Below are 20,218 nucleotides of genomic sequence, written 5' to 3' on the forward strand. Positions count from 1 at the left end.
AGGTGGGCACCTCATACCTGGATACTGACTTGTTTCACTCTGTGGGCTGGCCTGGCTACTCTAACCCACTCTGTGTTACATTGGCAGGTCTGGATTCCTAGAGATGGGCCACCACATAGCTACTCTCTAACTTGATCAGCGTCATGGGGATCACCCTGTTTTCATTTCATTTAAACAAAATCAGACACAATGATGGCACATAACATCTTAAATATAATGGATTTCTTTAGCAAGAAGGGGGAAAAATAATAATACCACAAGTACAGATATATTAAAGCAAATGCAAGAATGATAAATATATCAAAATACAGCCGGTCAGTAAACATTGATTAAGCTCTATGTGCCAAGCACTGTGCCAAGTGCTTGGGATGCAAAGAAAGGAAAAAGATAATCCCTGACCTTGAGGAGCTCACAGTCTACAGGGGGAGACGACACGCAAACAACTATGTACAAACAAGATATAGACAGGGCAAATCGAAGACAATCATTAGATGGAAGGCACTAGAATAAAGGGGGCACAGGAAATGCCCTTCATGATCTGGGGGGGAGAGTGGGTGCAAACTGAAACCTGGCAGGAAAGTAGATGACTCTCTCTCCGGCTCTGTCCCAGGAGCTCTGATCTCTCAGCCAACCAGGAGTCTCCCAGAGGAGGCCAGCTCTGGGGGTCTGACCCCCGCTGCTGGTTTCATTCTTTACTACTTTCAGTGATAGGATTCAGAGCTTGCCCTTTCAGTGGTGATATGGAAGAACTACTGGATCTCCCCTGTGAAACCAACAGCCGGGGTTTTGACCCTCTTTGTATCCCTAGTGCTGAACGCAGTGACTGGCACTCAGTAAGCACATAAGAAGTGCTTTAATGACCAACTGACAGTCTTTATAGGGACTACATAGGATTCAGTTATGTGATTTTTTTAAATGTTGAGTTATATTCTCTCTTAAAAGAAAGGTACATGCAGATGATTGGAGAGGAACCGGAGTACTCCATAGCTTCAGCCATTCTTTAGTCTTCAGAAAGGTCCAATTTAACAAAAGTATTTGCTCCCGACAACTGTTTCTTTGTGCTCACATTTTATCAGTTGTTAATAAATAAAAGTATACTTTTACAGACTTTACATTGTAAAAAATTTTTACATTCCAAAGTCACATCACCCTACATTGTTTACAAGGTGATTTGGAGTTTTTTACTTACACCACAGTTCATTTTCTGTTCATTTTGCAAGCAAACTCTTCATGGGAAAGGAAAACTTTCTTTACACATAGATTTTTGTTGTTGTTTAGTTGTTTTTCAGTCGTGTCCCAACTCTTCATGACCCCTTTTGGGGTTTTCTTGGCAAAGATATTGGAGTGATTTACCATTTACTTCTCTGGCTCATTTTACAGATGAGGAAACTGAGGCAAACAGAGTTAAGTGACTTGCCCAGGGTCACACAGCTAGTAAGTATCTGAGGCCAGATTTGAACTCAGGAAGATGAGTCTTCATGACCCAGGCCTAGCGTTCTATCTACTGTGCCACCTAGCATTCCCCACACATAAATTTTAGCAGTTTGTTTTGTTTTTTTTTAAAACAAAGTTCTTTTCATTTTCCTTTCAGGTATCAAATCTATGAAAGAGGCAATACCTTCCATTCTTTGCCAGTTCATTAAATCTTTTTTTCTATGTACAAAAGTCTTCTTTTCTTCCTCTTTCAGCACCAAAGTGCTCCGTAGGAAAGAACACTACCTTTAAGGGACAGCACTTTACACTAGATTTCAGGTAACTTGACAACATTCTAGGTAACTTGGCAATAGATGTCTTTTTTTTTTTTTTCATAAAATTTAAAAAAATTTTTAACTTTTTAAAAATTTTGAGTTCCAAATTCTTTCTCTCCCCTTTGCCCCTCCCCCAGTCACTGAGAAGGCAAGCAATATCATACCTGTTATACATGTGAAGTCATGCAAAACATTTCCATATTAGCCATGTTGCGGAGGGTGGGGGAAGAAGAGAAAGTGTAGAAAATTATACTTTAATTTGTAATCAGAGTTCATCAGTTGTCTCTCTGGAGGTGGATAACAATTTTCATCATGAGTCCTTCAGAATTGTCTTGGATCATGGTGTTGATCACAGTAGCTACGTTTTCACAGTCAATCACGATTACAGTATTGCTGTTACTAATTTTTTTTTGTTTAGACATTTGGGGTTAAGTGACTTGCCCAGGGTCACACAGCTAGGAAGTGTCAAGTGTTTGGTCTGAGGCTGGATTTGAACTCAGGTCCTCCTGACTTCAGGGCCGATGCTCTAACCACTGCTCCACCTAGCTGCCCCTTGCTGTCACTGTTTACAGTGATCTCCTTGTTCTGCTCATTTCACTTTGCATCAGTTTGTAGATGCCTTCCCAAATTTTCTTAAAATCATCTCCTTCATCATTTCTTATAGCACAATAGTATACAGTCACAATCATTTACCACAACTTGTTTGGACATTCCTCTACTGATGGACGTCCCCTCAATTTCCAATTCTTTGCCACTACAAAATGAACTGCAATAAGTATTTTTGTACATATAAGCCCTTTTTCTTTTATCTCTTTAGGATAAAAACCTAGTAGTGGTATTGTCAGATCAAAGAGTAGGCACAGTTTTATAGCTTTTTGGGCATAGTTCCAAATTGTTCTCCGGAATGGTTGGACCAGTTCTCAGTTCTACCAATAGTTCATTAGTGTCCTTATTTTCCCACATCCCCTCCAGCATTTGTCATTGCAATAGGTGTAGAGTTTTAATTTGCATTTCTCCAATCAATAATGATTTAGAGCAATTTTTTTAATTTGACTATAGATAGCTTTGATTTCTTCTTCTGAATACTGCCTGTTCAAATTCCTTGACAGTTTATCATTTGGGGAATGGTTCTTATTTTTACAAATTTGACTCAGTTCCCTATATATTTGAAAAATGAGACCTTTAACAGAAATTTGCTTTAAATTTTTTGATATTACTTCCTTATCTATGGTACTTTTTATCCCACTTTCCTTGATTATGTTTTTTAATTAGGTCTATTTTTGCTTTTTCTTTTTTTTTTCTTTTTTTAATTGTAATTTTTTCATTTTTTTTTGTTTTCAACATTTATTTCCACAAGATTTTGAGTTCCAAATTTTCACCCCATCTCGCCCCTCCCCCCACCCCAAGATGACATGCATTCTAAATACCCCTTCCCCTAGTCTGCCTTCCCTGCTATCTCTCCCCCCCCTTCTCTTATCCCCTTCCCCTTCAGTTTTCCTGTAGGGCAGGATGGATTTCTGTACCCCATTTCCTGTATTTCTTATTTCCCAGTTGTATGTGAAAACATTTTTTTTAAAACATGTGTTTTTAAAACTTTGAGTTCCAAATTTTCTCCCTTCCTCCCTCCCCACCCACCCTCATTGATAAGGCAAGCAACTAAATATAGGTTATATATGTGCAGTTATGCAGAACACTTCCATAGTAGACATGCTGTGAAAAACTAACTCTATTTCCCTTAATCCTATCCCACCCACCCATTTATTCTATTCTTTCTTTTGACCCTGTCCCTCCTCAGAAGTATTTGCTTCTGATTACTTCCTTTCCCTATCTGCCCTCCTCTCTATCACTGCCCTACTCTCTTGTCCCCTTCACTCCCTATGTTCCTGTAGGGTAAGACAGATTTCCACACCCAGTTGAGTGTGTATGTTATTCCCTCCTTAAGTCAAATCCTATAAGAATAAGAGTCACTCATTCCGTCTCACCTTCCCCTGTTTCCCCTCCACTGTAAGAGCCTTTTCTTTTCTGTTTTTTTTGGTGAGATAATTTACCACATTCTACCTCTCCCTTTCTCCTTCTCCTAGTATATTCCTCTCTCACCCCTTACTTTTATTCTGCAGTTATGACCCCTTCATTTTCAACTTACCCTGTGTCCTCTATCTATCTATATCTATCTATATCTATATCTATATATCTCTATATATATATCTATATATATAGATATGTACACACATATAATTTTTTTCCCTCCAGCTACCCTAAACTGACAAAGTTCTCATGAGTTACAAATATCATCTTTCCATGCAGGAATGTAAACAGTTCAACCTTAATAAGTCTCTTATGATTTTCTCTTTCCTGTTTATCTCTTCATGTTCCACTCGAGTCTTGTATTTGAAAATCAGATTTTCTATTCAGCTCTGGTCTTTTCATCAGGAATCCTTGACAGTCCTCTATTTCACTGAATGACCATTTTTTTCCCTGAAGGATTATACTCAGTTTTGCTGGGTAGGTGATTCTTGGTTGTAATCCTGTCTCCTTTGCCCTCCGGAATATTATATTCCATGCCCTGCGGTCCCTTAATGTAGAAGCAGCTAAATCTTGTGTTATCCTGACTGTGTTTCCACAATACTTGAATTGTTTCTTTCTGGCTGCTTGTAATGTTTTCTCCTTGACCTGGGAACTCTGGAATTTGGCTACAATATTCCTAGGAGTTTTCCCTTGGGGATCTCTTTCAGGAGGTGATCGGTGGATTCTTTCAGTTTCTATTTTGCCCTCTGGTTCTAAAATATCAGGACAGTTTTCCTTGATAATTTCTTGAAAGATGATGTCCAGGCTCTTTCTTTGATCATGGCTTTCAGATAGTCCAATAATTTTTAAATTCTCTCTCCTGGATCTATTTTCCAGGTCAGTTGTTTTTCCAATAAGATATTTCACATTGTTTTCTAATTTTTCATTCTTTTGGATTTGTTTTACAGTGTCTTGATTTCTTGTAAAGTCACTAGCTTCCAATTGCTCTATTCTAATTTTTATGGAAGTATTTTCTTCAGTAATCTTTTGGACTTCTTTTTCCATTTGGTCAGTTTTGCTTTTTAGGGCATTCTTCTCCTCATTGGCTTTTTGGACCTCTTTTGCCATTTGGGTTAGGCTATTTTTTAAGGTGTTATTTTCTTCAATATTTTTTTGGGTCTCCTTTAGCAAGCTGTTGAGTTGTTTTTCATGATTTTCTAGCATCACTCTCAGTTTTTCCTCTGCTAGATGGTGCCACAGTGCATAGAGGACCAGGCCTGGAGTCAGGAAGACTCTTCTTTCTGAGTTCGAGTACCGCCTCAGACACTTAACTAGCTGTGTGACTCTGAGCAAACCACGTAACCCTGTTTGTCTCAGTTTCCTCATCTGTGAAATGAGCTGGAGAAGGAAATGATAAACCACTCCAGTGTCTTTGCCAAGAAATGCGGTCACAAAGAGTCAGGCATGACAACACAACAAAAATTGTGCTAGACACTATGCTAAGCACCAGCAATGTGAAGAAAGGCAAAAAACAAAGAGACAGTGTGAAAACAACTGTGTATAAACAAGATATATAGGGGAGACATTGGAAATTATCTCAGAGGGAATGCCAAAGAATTAAGGGGATCAGGAAAGCCTTCTTTTAGAAGATGGGATTTTAGTTGGTACTGAAGGAAGCCATGAGATCATAGGGAAAGCCTAATTTTGGTATAACCTCCAAATAGTGTTGTCCTTTTTTTAAAATCAGAATTAGACCTCTATAATTTAGCTGCCAAAAGACAAAAAAGGTAAATATAAGTTTAAGAGAGTGATATATGCCTTTGTGGTCATGTTAGTTCAAATTACGTTGGTTTAATATACCAAAAGTGGCCAAGAAATAAAAGACTTTTAGCAGTGTCTGACTTTTTAACCTGAGATTTTATGATGTCCTCTAGACGTTTAAGCACAATTCATTTTACGAAGCCCAAGAGGGAGAGAGTGGTCCACAGTGGGACATCTTGGAGCAGGCTTGTTTGAGGGTCAGCTCCACCAAAAATCCCTTGGAGCTGACAGGTATGGCCTTCTGTGGCAGTGCTATTGTCCTGGGCCAAGAAACAGGAAACCCGAGGCTGTGCTTTGAGGTGCGGGAAGCCCTTTTTTCTGGGGTTTATGATGTCAGGAGGCCTCATTACATCATAATGTGGTCTGTGGGGCCTGACATAAAATCACAGCATTGAAACTTGAATGGGATTTCAGGAAACTGCCAGTGTTACAAAGGACCTCTAAAAGAAATTGTTTCCTGAAACTCTGAAGAGGCTTTGGTTATTTAAGGGCATGTTTGCATTGGCCTGCTCCTCCATTTCAGAAGGTAAACATTGCGTGTTACAGTGGGAAGAACAGTGCCTCTGGAGTCAAAGTCCTGGGTTCAAATCCTGCCACCGATGCTTACTAACTGTTGACCTTGGGCACGGTACTTACCCTTTCTTTGACTCAGGTTCTTCATCTTTAAAATGGAGGATTTGGACAGGTTGGCTCGGAGGTCCTTCCAGCTCTGGACCACAGCGTAGAAATTGACTCAGTGATGCATTCTTGCTGGACATTGTAGATACCCTGGCTTCTGAACCTCCGTCTCAGGTCCACACACAATAGAGTTAACCATTTTCCAGTGTAATTCAGAATAATGTTGCTATGTCATCCAGAGGATTCAGCACCACCCCCCGAATCGTTCAACGCTTTTCAGACCTCTGCTTCACGCGCATGTTGAGTGATAAATATTAGAACTACCTCTGCAAAGCAAACTTTGTGAATCCCCAAATGTGAAAACCTCATTAGGCATGGTTTTCAGAGCAGCAGTATTTTTTACTGAGAGCATCTGATTCTCCAGTAATGACTCAATATGGTTATGTCTTCTTTGGAAATACTATTATTTCCATAGTTCATATTAATTTTCTTCTAGTAGGTTTTGTTTTGGAGGGAGTAGGTTTGTTGTTAAATTTTTCTCTGTAATTCTCATTGTTGGGGTATATGGTAGATGGAATAGAATTATAGACAATCCAAAATTAGTATCAAGAAAATAATTTGCCTCAGAGAGGCATTTGAAGTATTGTCAGCATGTAAATCAGGCTAGATATATCAGGTGCTCTAAGTCTTGGGTTCCATCATTCACTTATATGCGAGGAAAAAATGAGGACAGCACTGTATTAGAAATCCTTTAAAACCTCATTAGTCCATGATTTGTGAGCTTTCAAACCAGCTGAGCCTGAGGTTTACCTGTGCTTAGCAAGCTCTTTCTTCATAGAGAATACAAATTGATGGTGTGACCAAGACCGAAGAGGCAATGTTGAAAACGCTTGAAGTGAGAACCCGCTATTTTTAAGAATGTTTAAGCATCATCATTTAGATAGGAAAAAATCATATTCTGATTATAAATCAGTTATCATGCTTAGTAAAACAAGGCTTTCAAGAATCTTTTCTAGGCAGTAGTAGTTCATAGCATCCAGGATCGTAGGAGCCGAAAAGGGAACTTGATGGCTGTCTTGTTCAGACCCCTCAAGATGAGGAAACTGAGGCTCAGTGAGCTTTGGCAGATTGTCCGAGATCGCACAAGTAAGCATCAGAGGCAGAATTAGAATGAACAAGTGAATGAATTAAGTTTCTCAATCTAGTTTGATTTGTTATATATGGTGAAAAGTGGTAAATATAAATTTCTTCAAAAATTATCAGTTCATACTTTTCAACTCAGGTTGATCTTACCCCACAGTTAGAGAAGATTTATTGTGCTTGTTCCATAAAGGCATTGTCTCTTCTTCATATTATGACTCTGATTAGGCTTAACTGCTTTAAATTGCATGAATGTAAGAACACATATGGTAGGTGTTAGCAGAGAGACATTTACCACTGCCCTACAACCTTGAGGGAGACTGAGGAGTGCTGGAAAAAGATTCTGAACACACTTCCATGGTATCACACACTTCCATGGTATCTTAGGCACTGTCTTTTAAAACCTGGCACTAAGATGTTTTGACTTTTTCAGCTATTGAATATGACAGGGATTATGGTTTTGAGGAAAATTTTTAAAAAACCCTTTCCCATATTAAGAAACAACTAAGAAATATATTTTTCATTCTTCAGCTTAGTGCAGGTGCACAAACCTGAATTGGTCATGATTTGATTACTGTGGTATCAAAGCAGAGAGGCCTACAGAAAACATTTACGATAGTGTGAGTACTTTGGATCCAAATTATCCTGAAATTTGATGCCATGACTTTAAATTTTAAAATACTGCTTAATGAGTAAATGTCATTCTTAATAAAATAAGCATGCCTGAAAATGTCTACAAAAGTGGGTCTGTGATTATCCAATTCAGTTCAATTCAACAAGTATTTATTAAGATGCTGTACTAGGTTCTAGGGATTTGAAGAAGAAAGAGAATCACTCCTTGCCTTCAAGGAGTTTCCATTCTATCAGGTAGTAGCAACATGTGCACAAATAAATAAATTCAAATTATTTGCAGAATAATTTGAGGGGGAGGAAGGCCTGAGTAACTGTGAGGGCATCAGAAAAGGTCTTATGTAGAAGATCATATTTGAGCTAAGATTTGAAAGGAGCTAGTAAATAAGTAACAAGTGACCAAAGTACAGAGGAAGGGGATGATGATGATGATGCCCAAAATCAGAATGTGAGGAAGGAGTGTAAAGGCAGGGCATCTGGGAAAGGGCACGCCCTGCCTGGGTGAAAGCAAGCAAGCCAATTAGGCTGGAATGTAGAGTGCATGGGCAGAAATAATAAAAATCAGCCTACTTGTGTGAATCATGAGATGTGCTATGGTATTATTATGGGAAAATGTGTACCATGGACATCGACAAAAGAGGTTCATATTGCACACAACCAGTTGAAAAGTGGGAAAAAAAATGAGTAAATCCATTGGTATCAAACATCATATATCAGTATTGATGAACATTCCTTTGCCACTCATAACGAAGCAGTGATGCTTTTTTTATTTTTGAGCTTATATTTATGACTTTTTCTGTAGTATCATGTTTAATGTGTAAGTTTATATTTTATTGATGTTTAGCTACTTAATTACAGCATCATTTCTTAGTTGTGTACCTTGGTGTAAACTTAGTATAGGCATAAGCAAATGTGGAATGTAATCCAATAACAGTTTTAGTATGTAATTTATGTAAGCCTTGTTTTTTAAAAGTAGGGTACTTAGAAATATATCTATAAAAGGAGATTTGGGGTATTCTTGCTATTACACTAAGAAGACTCAGCATAAGCTTCTGTAATTATCCATAAATTAGCACAGAACTACCTATTTGGGGTATTAGTCTAAAATAAAGGGTATCTTTCAAGATTTGTTATTCTACCTCCTTTTTACTTAGTAGCAAAATTGATTTGCATTATTGTTCTAAATGTGGACCATGTCTCTAAAATAAAATTACCTTGAAAGAAATCAAATAAGCACTTTCATATATATAGAAAAAAATAACAGTGGTTATAGATCATACTTGCATATTATACAGACCGGGGGTAGAGAAGGAAGTGCAGACTGTATGGGCATCAATATGGTAGATACTTTTTTCCTGATTCATGTCAAAATATACAGGGTCTTCTTGCCACTTGGGAAGAGTGCAGCCTTATAAAGTATCTGCTAATTTAGGATGAAAGTCCATTTATTCTGAGTGGTGAAAGAATATAAATTTAACTAACTGTACATTACCAAGGACTATGGTATATGTTTTCTGGGCTGTTAAATTTTATTGTATTTGCTCACAAGACTGGTACTGTCTTATACCAAAATCTTTTTTCTTAAGTGATCTGTAAATTCTATGTCCACATTATAACATGAGAAGCAATACAGGCATATTGGATAGTCAGAAAGACTTGGGCTTAAGTTCTGCCTTCAGTAAAGATCAACTGTGTAAAACTATGGGTTAGTCACAAATAACCTCCAAGAGCCTCAGCCAACTTGCAGAAATTCTGATTTACAGGCTGGTAGCTAATCCACATTGGTGGATTGAGTTTTGAGACCAGGAGTTCCCCATCAATGAAATAACAGATATGGATTCACCCTCCCCACCCCAATCCACCACCCAAGAAAACACTGTGACACAGAAAATGATTTAAGAAGGCACAGTGTTAAGGCTATTCATTGGTGTATTCGTGTATGAAAGAATATTTCAGTAACATCTGGATCAGATATAACTGGGTTTAACACCTTAGTGCAGCAAATAAATTGACTTGTTAAAATTCAGTCTTCATTCAGTATATGGGTGCTCCATGTGGAGAGAGAAGGCCTCCCAATAAGAGTGGAATTCCTTGGGTCAGTTCATTGAACCTGTCAGTCAGACCAGTTGCTTGGCCTCATGATCACCAAACAACGAGCTGGTGAACTGAATTCCTCACGTTTCAGCTGGTTGTACTGGGTCATAGCTTCACAGTCAGTGTCTCAGGGTTTACTCTACAGAGATTTAGAATCTGTTTTCACAGAAATGAAAACATTTCACACTATGTGCATTATTTTGATTAACTGAGTTAAATGTCTCAAATGTAATTAGAAAATGGATTCAGCTCAGTGTGGAAGTAGATGGTTTAAGAAGGAAAAAAAATTAAATGTATTTATCTTCCGCTCTTCTTTCTCCCATACGAGACAACGAAGACAGAGGAGGTTGTGTTTTCTCCCCCTGTGGTTGTGAGCATCTGGATAATTGCTTTTTCTCTCATGACAAGTCAGTATTGGAGCTAGAAGTAGGACCTATAAATTCTTCCTTTGTCCCCAGAGCACTGCTTCAGAGCCCTGAAATGAGAGGAATTCCAGTATCTCAAGAGCTGATGATCACAGCCAGTATTTATAGTACCCTTTAAAGTGCTTGCAAACCACTGTAAGCACTAATTCATTTGATCCTCACAACAATCCTGGGAGGAAGAGTGCTGTTATTATTTCCATTTTACAGTCGAGGAAACTAAGGCAAACAGAGTTTAAGTGACTTTCCCAAAGGTCACACAGCTATTAAATGAAATGTCTATAATTGGATTTGAATTCAGATCTTGATTCCAGGTTAAATGCTATCTATCTATCTAGAAAGAAAGAGAAACAACGTAAATGTGTAGATCCTGTTCTACTTAATTACAACTTGAGAAAAACTAAAAAACATATATACTCTTCCAAGAATTGCTACATAGGTAAATAGGTAATTCTATACTAATGGCAAATTATAAAGTATAGCCTAATGTTATATAATAGAGGCCAAGAAAGTCAACAGAACAAGTGGTGTCATGCTTACTCAAGAAGACCTGTGTCTTTGTCCTGGTTTTGCCACTAATTAGCTGTGTAACTTGAGCCTTTGGTCCCTCATCTATAAAATGAGAATGTTGAACTACAATATCTCTAATCCAGCTCTAAATTTCCTTGGCAATGCATGGTTAGTTAAGTTTTTATTCTTTTTCCACTCATCATAACCATGTGTGTTTGTTTTCATGGTATGTCTTTGCAGAAAGCATCTGTTACCAACTGGTAGAAGCATGTGCTACTCTGTGTGCCTTGAAGGTGGGCCACTCCAAGGAGGGACCCAGAGCAAGTAGCTAGCTGCTCACAAGTGGGAGAAATAAGCCTTAAATGTGGTTTGCCTTGGGGAAGAGAAAGTTTGTGAGTGAGTGAGTGAGTGAGTGATTCCAAAAGAGAATTCCCAAGAAGAAAAGTCTATGAGTAGGTGGGAGGAAGATGAGCTCCCATGTCTAGAGAGGTGTGTGCAAGGCCTTCCTCCTTTTGGTTCTGGGGTTTCAGGCTTTTCTTAGGTTTTAGGGGATTTTGGTGTATGATCAAGCCTAGTGTGTGCATTTATTGTTCCAGGATAGCTTGGGAGTTTTGTCTTAACAGAACAGAACTTAAAAGGGTAAATGGAAGGGCTAAACAAATTGTGGTACATGAATATAATGGAATATGACTGTGCTGTAAGAAACAATGGACATCATGAATTCAGAGAAACCTGAAACACGAACCAGGAAAACAACATACACAATTATTGTACAAAGTAGAAGGAAAGAATAATAAGATGAAACTGAATGCTACAGAATTATAGTTAACAAACTTGGCCCTAGAAAAAGGGGTGGAGGGCCATGGGTGGAGAATATTATATATGATGTACAATACAATCATTGTCTTACTTGGTTTGGTTGAACTTTTTTTTCTATAGTCTTCACTCCATTGATTGGAGGGGCACAGAGAATTCTACTGGAAATTAATCATGTGAAAACAAAAGGCACGAATTTTTTAAAAACTTAACCCCATAAAGTTGTTTAACTGAGTGGCCTTTTTTTTCCAACACCTCATACATTCTTCAGTATTTCCATAGTTTATCAGTGGCATCAGTTTTCATTTCCCCTCACTTCTTCACACCTGCCAAAAGTGGGCATGGCAATAGCTGCTCTTCCCCAGGAAGGAAAAGGAATCTGAATAGGGCATTTCAGTGTCTCAGAGAACCTCAGTAATGAGTCTAGACCCTCTTGAAGAAGTTAGAAGCTACCCTCAGAAGGTGTTCATTTTTTTTCGTGTGCAGGTCTGTCATCAAGCTAAGGAAGGCTCAGTCTTGAAGGCTGATGCTGGGGTTGTTGAAGCTGCCCGTGGCAGCTCTGAGCTTTAAATGAAAGAAAATCTAAAGTCCTTGGTCAGATCATTCTGTTTGGGTAGGTTCTGGTGCCATAGGACTTCAAGGATTTCTGGGAGGAAGATTTAACAGGAAGCGATAATTTTCTGAAAGGATCCTGGACCTAAGGCATTTAACAAGTTTGGTGAAGGAAATTATAGCCTGCACCTTTGAAGCAACAACATTTTATTCATTCTTTTAGCGATTACATTTTAAAATTTACCTTCAGGTCCTTTCAGCAGAACCATGCACACTTAATTAGGTCATCTCTCAGGACTTAGATGAGCCAGCTTCTGCCACATATATGTCTATCTGTGACTGTGTTTAATTTCTGAAAGTTTGTGTATTCCTAATTCAGCCCACAACATCCTAGAATTACAGTAGTGGGGTCTTTTTTTAATATTTTTTAATGCTCTTTTAATTTTTCATTGCTGTTATTCACTAGTGTGCTTTTCTAATTTTATTTTACATAGAGTCCGAATATGATTTGCTTTCAAAAAATCATTGAACCAAGGTTGCTCTCCTCCTTTCCTTGGACCACTCTCCTTTGAGGACAGGAAGAATTGGCTCCAGGTTCGATAGAACAAAAACCTCTGTCAGTCTTGGATCATTTGTACAAGAAGTTCTTACTCTTCCGTTATTCTTTTCAAACTAAGTAAACAAACTCACTGCTCCACTTCAAAAACAGAATGTGTGCCTGGAGGAGACAAGAACATATTAGGGGAGTCAGCTGGCTAAATTTTTCAATTACTTCAGGAAGATCACTTTGATGTGTGCGTGGAGAATGACCTGGAATGAGAACGTACTTGAGGCAGGGAGTTGCAGCGGTCCAGGCATGAGGTGTTGAGGGCCTGCACAAGCCTGGTGACAGTGCAAGGAGAGAGAAAAGGACAACTACAAGAGATGTGACAAAGGTAGAAATGATAGGACTTGGCAACTGATTGAATGTAGGAATGAGAGAGAGTAGGAGTTGAAAATAAGACACCTAGATTACAAGCCTGGGTGACTGAAAGCATGGTAGTGCCCTCTGCAGTAATGGAGAAGTTGGGAAGAGGGAAGGGTTGTGGCAGAGGGAAGATGATGAGTTCAGTTTTAGGCATTTTGTGGTTCGAGGTGACCAGTAGAAATCCACATACACCCCCACTTACATACACACAGATACACATGGATGCATCTTCTTGAAGAAGCATTAGCTCAGTATTATTTTCCATCAAGATATTTCCAGAAGGTCTCCTCCATCTGTGTATTCTGACTTCCCTTTAAAGTTAGTTAGAGTTTAAACAATAGAAAGAAAAGTTGTGAGTGAGAAAAACTTGGCCCAGGGTTTATACAGGATTCATAGTTTGTGTATCAGCAACTAAAATGAAATGGAGAGCAAGAGTTTTGTGTGTCATCTGTAAGATAGCTACAATCCTCTGGAGTTTTCAGAGTCTTCAGGATTCATTCTTCTCCATAGCATATTATTTGTCCAAATTCACCCTCATAATTATACTTTTTCTCCACTACACATTATCTGGATGGACAGAGCTAAAGACCCTTAAATGAAACAAATGCCATGAAAACAAATGGAACAAAAAACAATGGTCAGAATGTGGTTTTCCCTTCACTGGTTGTCAACAGCAACATCAATGAAGGCTCCAGTTACGAGATCTATACCAAGGTTTTACTTGTGCCTTTTTTTCAATAAATTCCTTTAAAATATCTCACAAATTGCATTGAAATTTACAGTTGGTAAGATTACTAGGTTGCACACTGCAATTTTAGCTTTTCTTCCTCAAGAACTTTCTCAAGTTTTTTCAAGTGACATAAAATAACTTTCATGCTTGCTTTCTTTGTTGGTTCCAAATGACTGAATGTTGCACACAGGATGTGGGGCAAGTAGGAAAGTGTGGTATGATAAAAAGAGCTGTGGACTTGGACCCAGGAGATGTGGGTGTATGTCTTGACTCTGCTAATTACCAGTCACTTAAGCCTCTCTGAACCTCAGTTTCCTCATTTTTAAATGGCGATAATATCTACCTCACAGGAGTCTTGTGAGGAGAAAGTAAGATCTTGTATTTAAAGCATTTTGTAATCATAAGGTGCTATTATGCAAATGAGTTGTTCTTGTGGCAGCTACTCGCTGATCTTGGAAAGTTGTAGTCTTTCAACCTGGTGGATTTTCCTCGTTAATGTGAATAAATTAAGATGATGATGATTTCTTTAGCCCAGGGGTGAGGAACCTGCGGCCTCGAGGACACACATGACCCTCTAGGTCCTCAAGTGAGTCCCTTTGTCTAAATCCAAACCTCACAGAACAAAATCCCCTTAATAATTAAGGATTTGTTCTGTAAAACTTGGACTCAGTCAAAAGGCTGCACCCAAGGACCTAGAAGGCCACATGTGGCCTTGAGGCCATTGGTTCCCCACCCCTGTTTTAGCCCTTTGAGGTTTACAAAGCATTTTACAAATATTATTTCATTATATCTTCACAACAACGGATTAAGGTATATGCTATTATGTTCCTCGTCTTATAGATGAATAAACAGATTGATATGTTAAGTGACCTGGCCAGGGTTGTAGTCAGTGAGTGTCTGAGGCAAAATTTAAATTCAGGTCTTCCTAATCCCAAGTCCAGCACTCTTATCTACTATGTCATCTATCTGCTTCACGATAACATATTTGATGTGACTATATCATTTAAAAGATGTCCTTAGGAATGTTTATAATAGGAAATATTTAATGAATAGTGAAAATGTTTAGAGGTTAGAGCTTCCTGAGAGGTCAGTCCTCGCTGCTAGAAATTATAAATTTTCTTAATGAAGTGGAAATTATTTCTATGTAGTCAAGATATCATAAAATTAGCCCTATAAGAGAACAATGAACATATCGCTAAGCTTTGGTTTTGTTTCCTAGGTGGCTTTACATGCTTGTGGAGTGGCCACAGACATGGTAATTGAACATTGTACCAAGACTCAGGCTGCCTTTGTTACATGCCCTTGCTGTTATGGTTTCATTCAGAACACCCTGAAGTTTACATTTCCACGAAGGTAAGATTGGGAATCCAAGGTCAAATAAAAAAGCCTGGGGCATATTTACTTATTTATTTACATTTTATTTATTTTTTGTTTATTTATTTTTAAAAAGCTCTCTCTCAAATTGAGGAATGGGGACTTAGTTTGCTGGAAATCATTCCTATTTGAATTTAGAACCAAAAAATAATTGGCAGCCAGTTATTAATTCACCATCCTTGTCCCTCCTTTAAAAAAAAAAGTATCTGCACAGTGGAATTTGAAGCAGTTCTTTCGTTGTTATTTGATTTGGTATGTATTGTTCTTGCTTGAAAAGGCTTAGATGTATATACCTCAAACCAAGAGCTTATATTATTTGTAAACAGATAGACATCAGGAGCTTTCCCAGTATGATCAAGGGTAAAATGAAGGCCCACTGTCTCTATAGTATTTGACCTAGAACTAGCTAGAAATGCTAAATGTTGGCTATAACAATAAGACAAGATAAACTAATTGAAGAAATAAGGGCAGGCAAAGAGGACCAAAATTATTCCTATTTAAAGATAATGAGGTTGCTATCCAGCTCCTATTAGAGAGTTGACAGCTTCAGGGTGCAGATTTAAACAAATATTTTCTGAATATGACTGCTGCCAAAATTTGTTTTGCTTCACTATGCTATGCATACATGTTGAAAGTATTTTGTTTTTATGTTGGTTTTTTCCCCCAGTGGGAAGTATAGGGGAAAGTGGAAGGAAGAGAAAGTTGATTTTATTCATTGAGAAAAATTAAATTAAAAGATGATGTGAGGATTAATTTAGGGAACATTAGAGAGACAATGAAAAATTAAGATAATAATTTCAGTAAAATAGCAGGATACAAAATATGACCCCCCGCCCAAACCATTTCAGTAGAATAGCAGGGTAAAAATACATCCCCAAAACTGTTCTTTATAACACTATTAAAATACTAAAAAAAAAAAAATTAAAAAATATAAACACTATTAAAAAAGATAGGGGAGAAATTTCATTTGAGATGCATTCTGTTTGGTAATTTACTTGCCAATACACTCAGCAGGACCAATTCAGTAATTGGAGTATTCATTGTTCATGGTTAGGCTATACCAACATAATCAGTATTATAATACTACTAAAACTATAATACAGATTTAATGCTGTACCAGAAAAATTGATAAAAGGATACTTTCCAGAATCAAAGAAAATAATAATAAAATTCATTTGGATTAACAAAAGGTCAAGAACATCAATGGGGGAAAAAGTAGAAAGAAGAGAGGGTTGGTACTGTCAGATTTCAAACCAAACTACAAGGTTGTAATTATTATCTGATACTAGATTAAAAAAAAAAAATAGGAGATCAGATCAATGGAGTAGACTAGAACATCTAGAAACAAATATTCCTGGCAGACTAAAAACAGCAACACCAACTACTAGGGAAAGAATTCTTTATTTAATAATAACTACAGGGAAAGCTGGAAAAGAGATTGATGAAAAATAGGTCTGAATCAGCATCTTAAGGTATTCTATCACAAATTCCAAGTGGATATAAATTCCCCCCACCAAAAAAAATACAGAATGGAAAGTGATATGACCAGCAAAGGAAGAGATCTTTTTCTTTTTTCTTTATTTTGTTTTTAGTCCAGACCTGATTTAATCAGTGTAATTCCTAGTGTGGAAACTTCCTCTCCCGATTGAAGGTTGGCAGTTTATCTGTAACTCAAAGCTTCTAGTCAGAATCATGGATGATTGCCAGCTTGAGCATTTCTGAATCTCTGAGGGAGACACAGAAAAATGATTCAGTGGGTCGTTAGATTAAGGCTCAGGTGACCTTTCAAGATACCTGGAAGAATGCCAGAACGTGTTCATGACACCCTTGACTCCAAAGAACCTGTTTGTTAAGTACTTTGATCCCAAACTGAGAAGAGGGGAAGTCTCCCTACTTCATCTCCTCCCACCCAACCTTCACCCCGACACACACACACACACACACACACACACACACACACACACACACAGAGCCAGGGAATCAAGGAGAAAACCAAGGTTCAAATCCTGCCTCTGACACTCTGATAGGTCACCTCTATGACCCTTGGAAAAGCAACTTTAGTTTGCTCATCAACCAAAGGGATACATTAATGCACTGTCTTCTTCACAGGTCTTTTAAAAAGAAAATGCTTTGTAACCTTATATCACAATATAAATTTGATCTCTTAATTTTTTATACCAAAATATGACAGTTTGGTAAATTCTGTTCTGTGATTCAGCAAACTAAAATAAACCACAGAAGTAGTAAAATCTTGAGGACATGTGACATTTTCTTAAAAAATCTTAAAGGGAAACTAGAGGTCATCTGATCCAACCCTCTCATATGACAGATGACTAAACTGAGGCCTAAATACATCAAGTGAATTGCTCAAATAGTAGCTGGTAGTAGTAGTAATAGTAATAGTAGTTGTAGTAGCAGTAGTAGTAGTAGTAGCAGTAGCAGTAGCAGCAATTGCTAACATTTATATAACACCTACTATGTGCCAGGCAGTACCCTAAGCACTAAACAATTATTATCTCATTTGATCCTCACAACAACCCTGGGAAGTAGGTGCTATTATATCTCTGTTTTACAGTTGAGGAGGTTAAGTGACTTGCCCAGGGTCACATAGCTATCAGATGTCTGAGGCCAGTGTGTGACCCTGGGCAAGTCACTTAATCCTGTTTGCCTCAGTTTCCTCTTATGTAAAATGATCTAGAGAAGAAAAGGGCAAACCACTCCAGTGTCTTGGTCAAGAAAACCCCAAACGACTGAACGACCACAAAACTTCCTGGATCCAAGCCCAGTGCTCTATTTACTATGCCAACCAGCTCTGTGATTGCATACTGATAGTAAGCAGTACCAGGATCACACCCAGGGCCGTTGACAGCAAATACAACACGTTTTTCACTGAACCTCAAGTAATCCTTATAAGGCAATAAGTCATAAAATGGCTTTTTTCTCTTCAAACCCTCATGTTTGTTCTGTAGCCACACATCTCAACAAGCAGAAAGAGAATTAAAGACAAAGAAGTAGAATGCTATTTCAATGATATAAGCACTTACTGGTTCATTTTCTCTTAAATACTGTGCATAATTATAAATAAATGTATATTTTAAAGCTTCTCAGGAAATTTATAACCACCTCATGAACTTATACATACACAAGAATGACTGTCTGTGTTCTCTAGTTATCAGTAAATTTGTAAATTAAAGGTAGTACTCAGCAGAGCTTCCTGAAAATTGTCACTAAAATTTCTTCTCCTATTCTCTTAGGGTGTTTTGGGAAAACTTAGTTTCAATCCAAACAAGAGATTCTCATCATTTTCAGGAGAATCATGCTGAAGACCACATCAGCTTAGAAATGCACAAGTAAATACTGTTGCATACTTGGACAAGTAGGGAGAAGCCCTCAATTTCACACCAAAAGTACCAGGTTAGTTAGCAAGAGTGATTAGTGCCTATGGATATTGCGTCTGCCTGAATTACTGGCCTGGACCTATGACTTCTTAGACTGGCACATAGTGAAAATTTAAAACCATTTTTAAAATTATTGTAGTTCTTTTTAAAAAATGTAAACACCTATGAAAGAGGTAAAACAAAGACAACCCACAAGAGAAATACATTAAAACCAATTAGATACTTAGCATGCTATACCTTAGCCCCGTTAGAGAAGAAGATTCTAACAACTAGATTTACTCATGTAAACTGTTCAGATAAGTCAGTTATTTCTTTGGAATTTAGTCATTTAAAACTGCTTCTTAATTAGCATTTTCTGTTATAAAGTAATGACTGATTACTTTTTCTGTTTCAGTGAACCATTCAAGGAAGTTTTATCCTACAAGGTAATAAATAATCCAGGAAGGTATATTTTCTTTGTATAAGCTTCTTTATGTTTTCCCCTATCAAGTTTGTAGTGGAGTGAATAATTTGTTTTTTGGTTTTAATTATGAATAGTTCAACGTGTCAATATTTTTAAAGATATTAAAAATGCACAATGTTGGACTATTACATAGCAATTCTGAGTCGTGACAGTCTGATCCAAATGGCAACTAAAAAATGTGTTAGTGTGGCAGTGACACTCGGTGCTGTTATAGACAGTAAATTGCTGTTCTTCATGCGTTCCTTCTTCCATCTTCTTGTCTTTCCCTCATTCCTGAAAGGCCCAGACTCCCCACCTTCACCTCTTAGAAATCCAAGTTCCTTTCCAAACTCAGCCCAGGTGCCTCCTAGAGGAATCCTTTGCTGCTGTCCCTAGCTGATAGCACTCCCCTCACTGCCATTGCTTTTTATTTATCTTGTGTTTATTTTATATGCATTTGTAAATGTACAGATTGTTTCCCCCAAGGGAATTCAAGTTCCTCAAGGACATTGACTGTTTGCCTTTTGTCTTTGTGTTTCTGGCACAGTCTGTGGCACATAGTAGGCACTTAATAGATGCTTACTGATTGATGGATAGAACATAAGCTTACTTTGCCATCATCACTCTTTATTAATCTCTTCAGTGATATAATTTATTTCTTATTTATCTAATTTTATGATTTATGATACATTCAAATAGATTGACATCATAATGTGGTGAAGAAATCACCTACTTTTTTTAAAAGCAATTTCTTGTGATCCTTTGAGATTTTCCTTTATTAATTTTACTGCAAAATTAAAATGGGAGGTTAGTCTAGATCAGTGGTGTCAAACTCGGGTAGAAATGGATTGTATCCCTGCAGGCTGCAGAGTGGCTTAGAAAACCACATGTTAATGTGGTGATCTGTGTTCTCTTGTGTTTTTATTTATTTTGTTAAATGTTGCCCAGTTGC

General features: G+C 37.7%; 1 protein-coding gene across 6 annotated transcripts in view; it reads left to right on the forward strand.

Annotated features, from left to right (window-relative positions):
- Nucleotides 1-20,218, forward strand: part of GSTCD (glutathione S-transferase C-terminal domain containing) — a 188,869-nt gene that overhangs the window by 156,629 nt on the left and 12,022 nt on the right. For all 6 annotated transcript variants that reach the window (XM_027837493.1, XM_027837491.1, XM_027837487.1 and 3 more), the window contains 2 exons: nt 15,272-15,405; nt 19,219-19,249. In XM_027837493.1, the coding sequence (XP_027693294.1) occupies nt 15,272-15,405; nt 19,219-19,249 (165 nt within the window). The remainder of the gene's footprint in view (nt 1-15,271; nt 15,406-19,218; nt 19,250-20,218) is intronic.

Source organism: Vombatus ursinus, unplaced genomic scaffold (assembly GCF_900497805.2).
Source record: "Vombatus ursinus unplaced genomic scaffold, bare-nosed wombat genome assembly UNPS02014821.1, whole genome shotgun sequence".
Lineage (NCBI taxonomy): Eukaryota > Metazoa > Chordata > Mammalia > Diprotodontia > Vombatidae > Vombatus > Vombatus ursinus.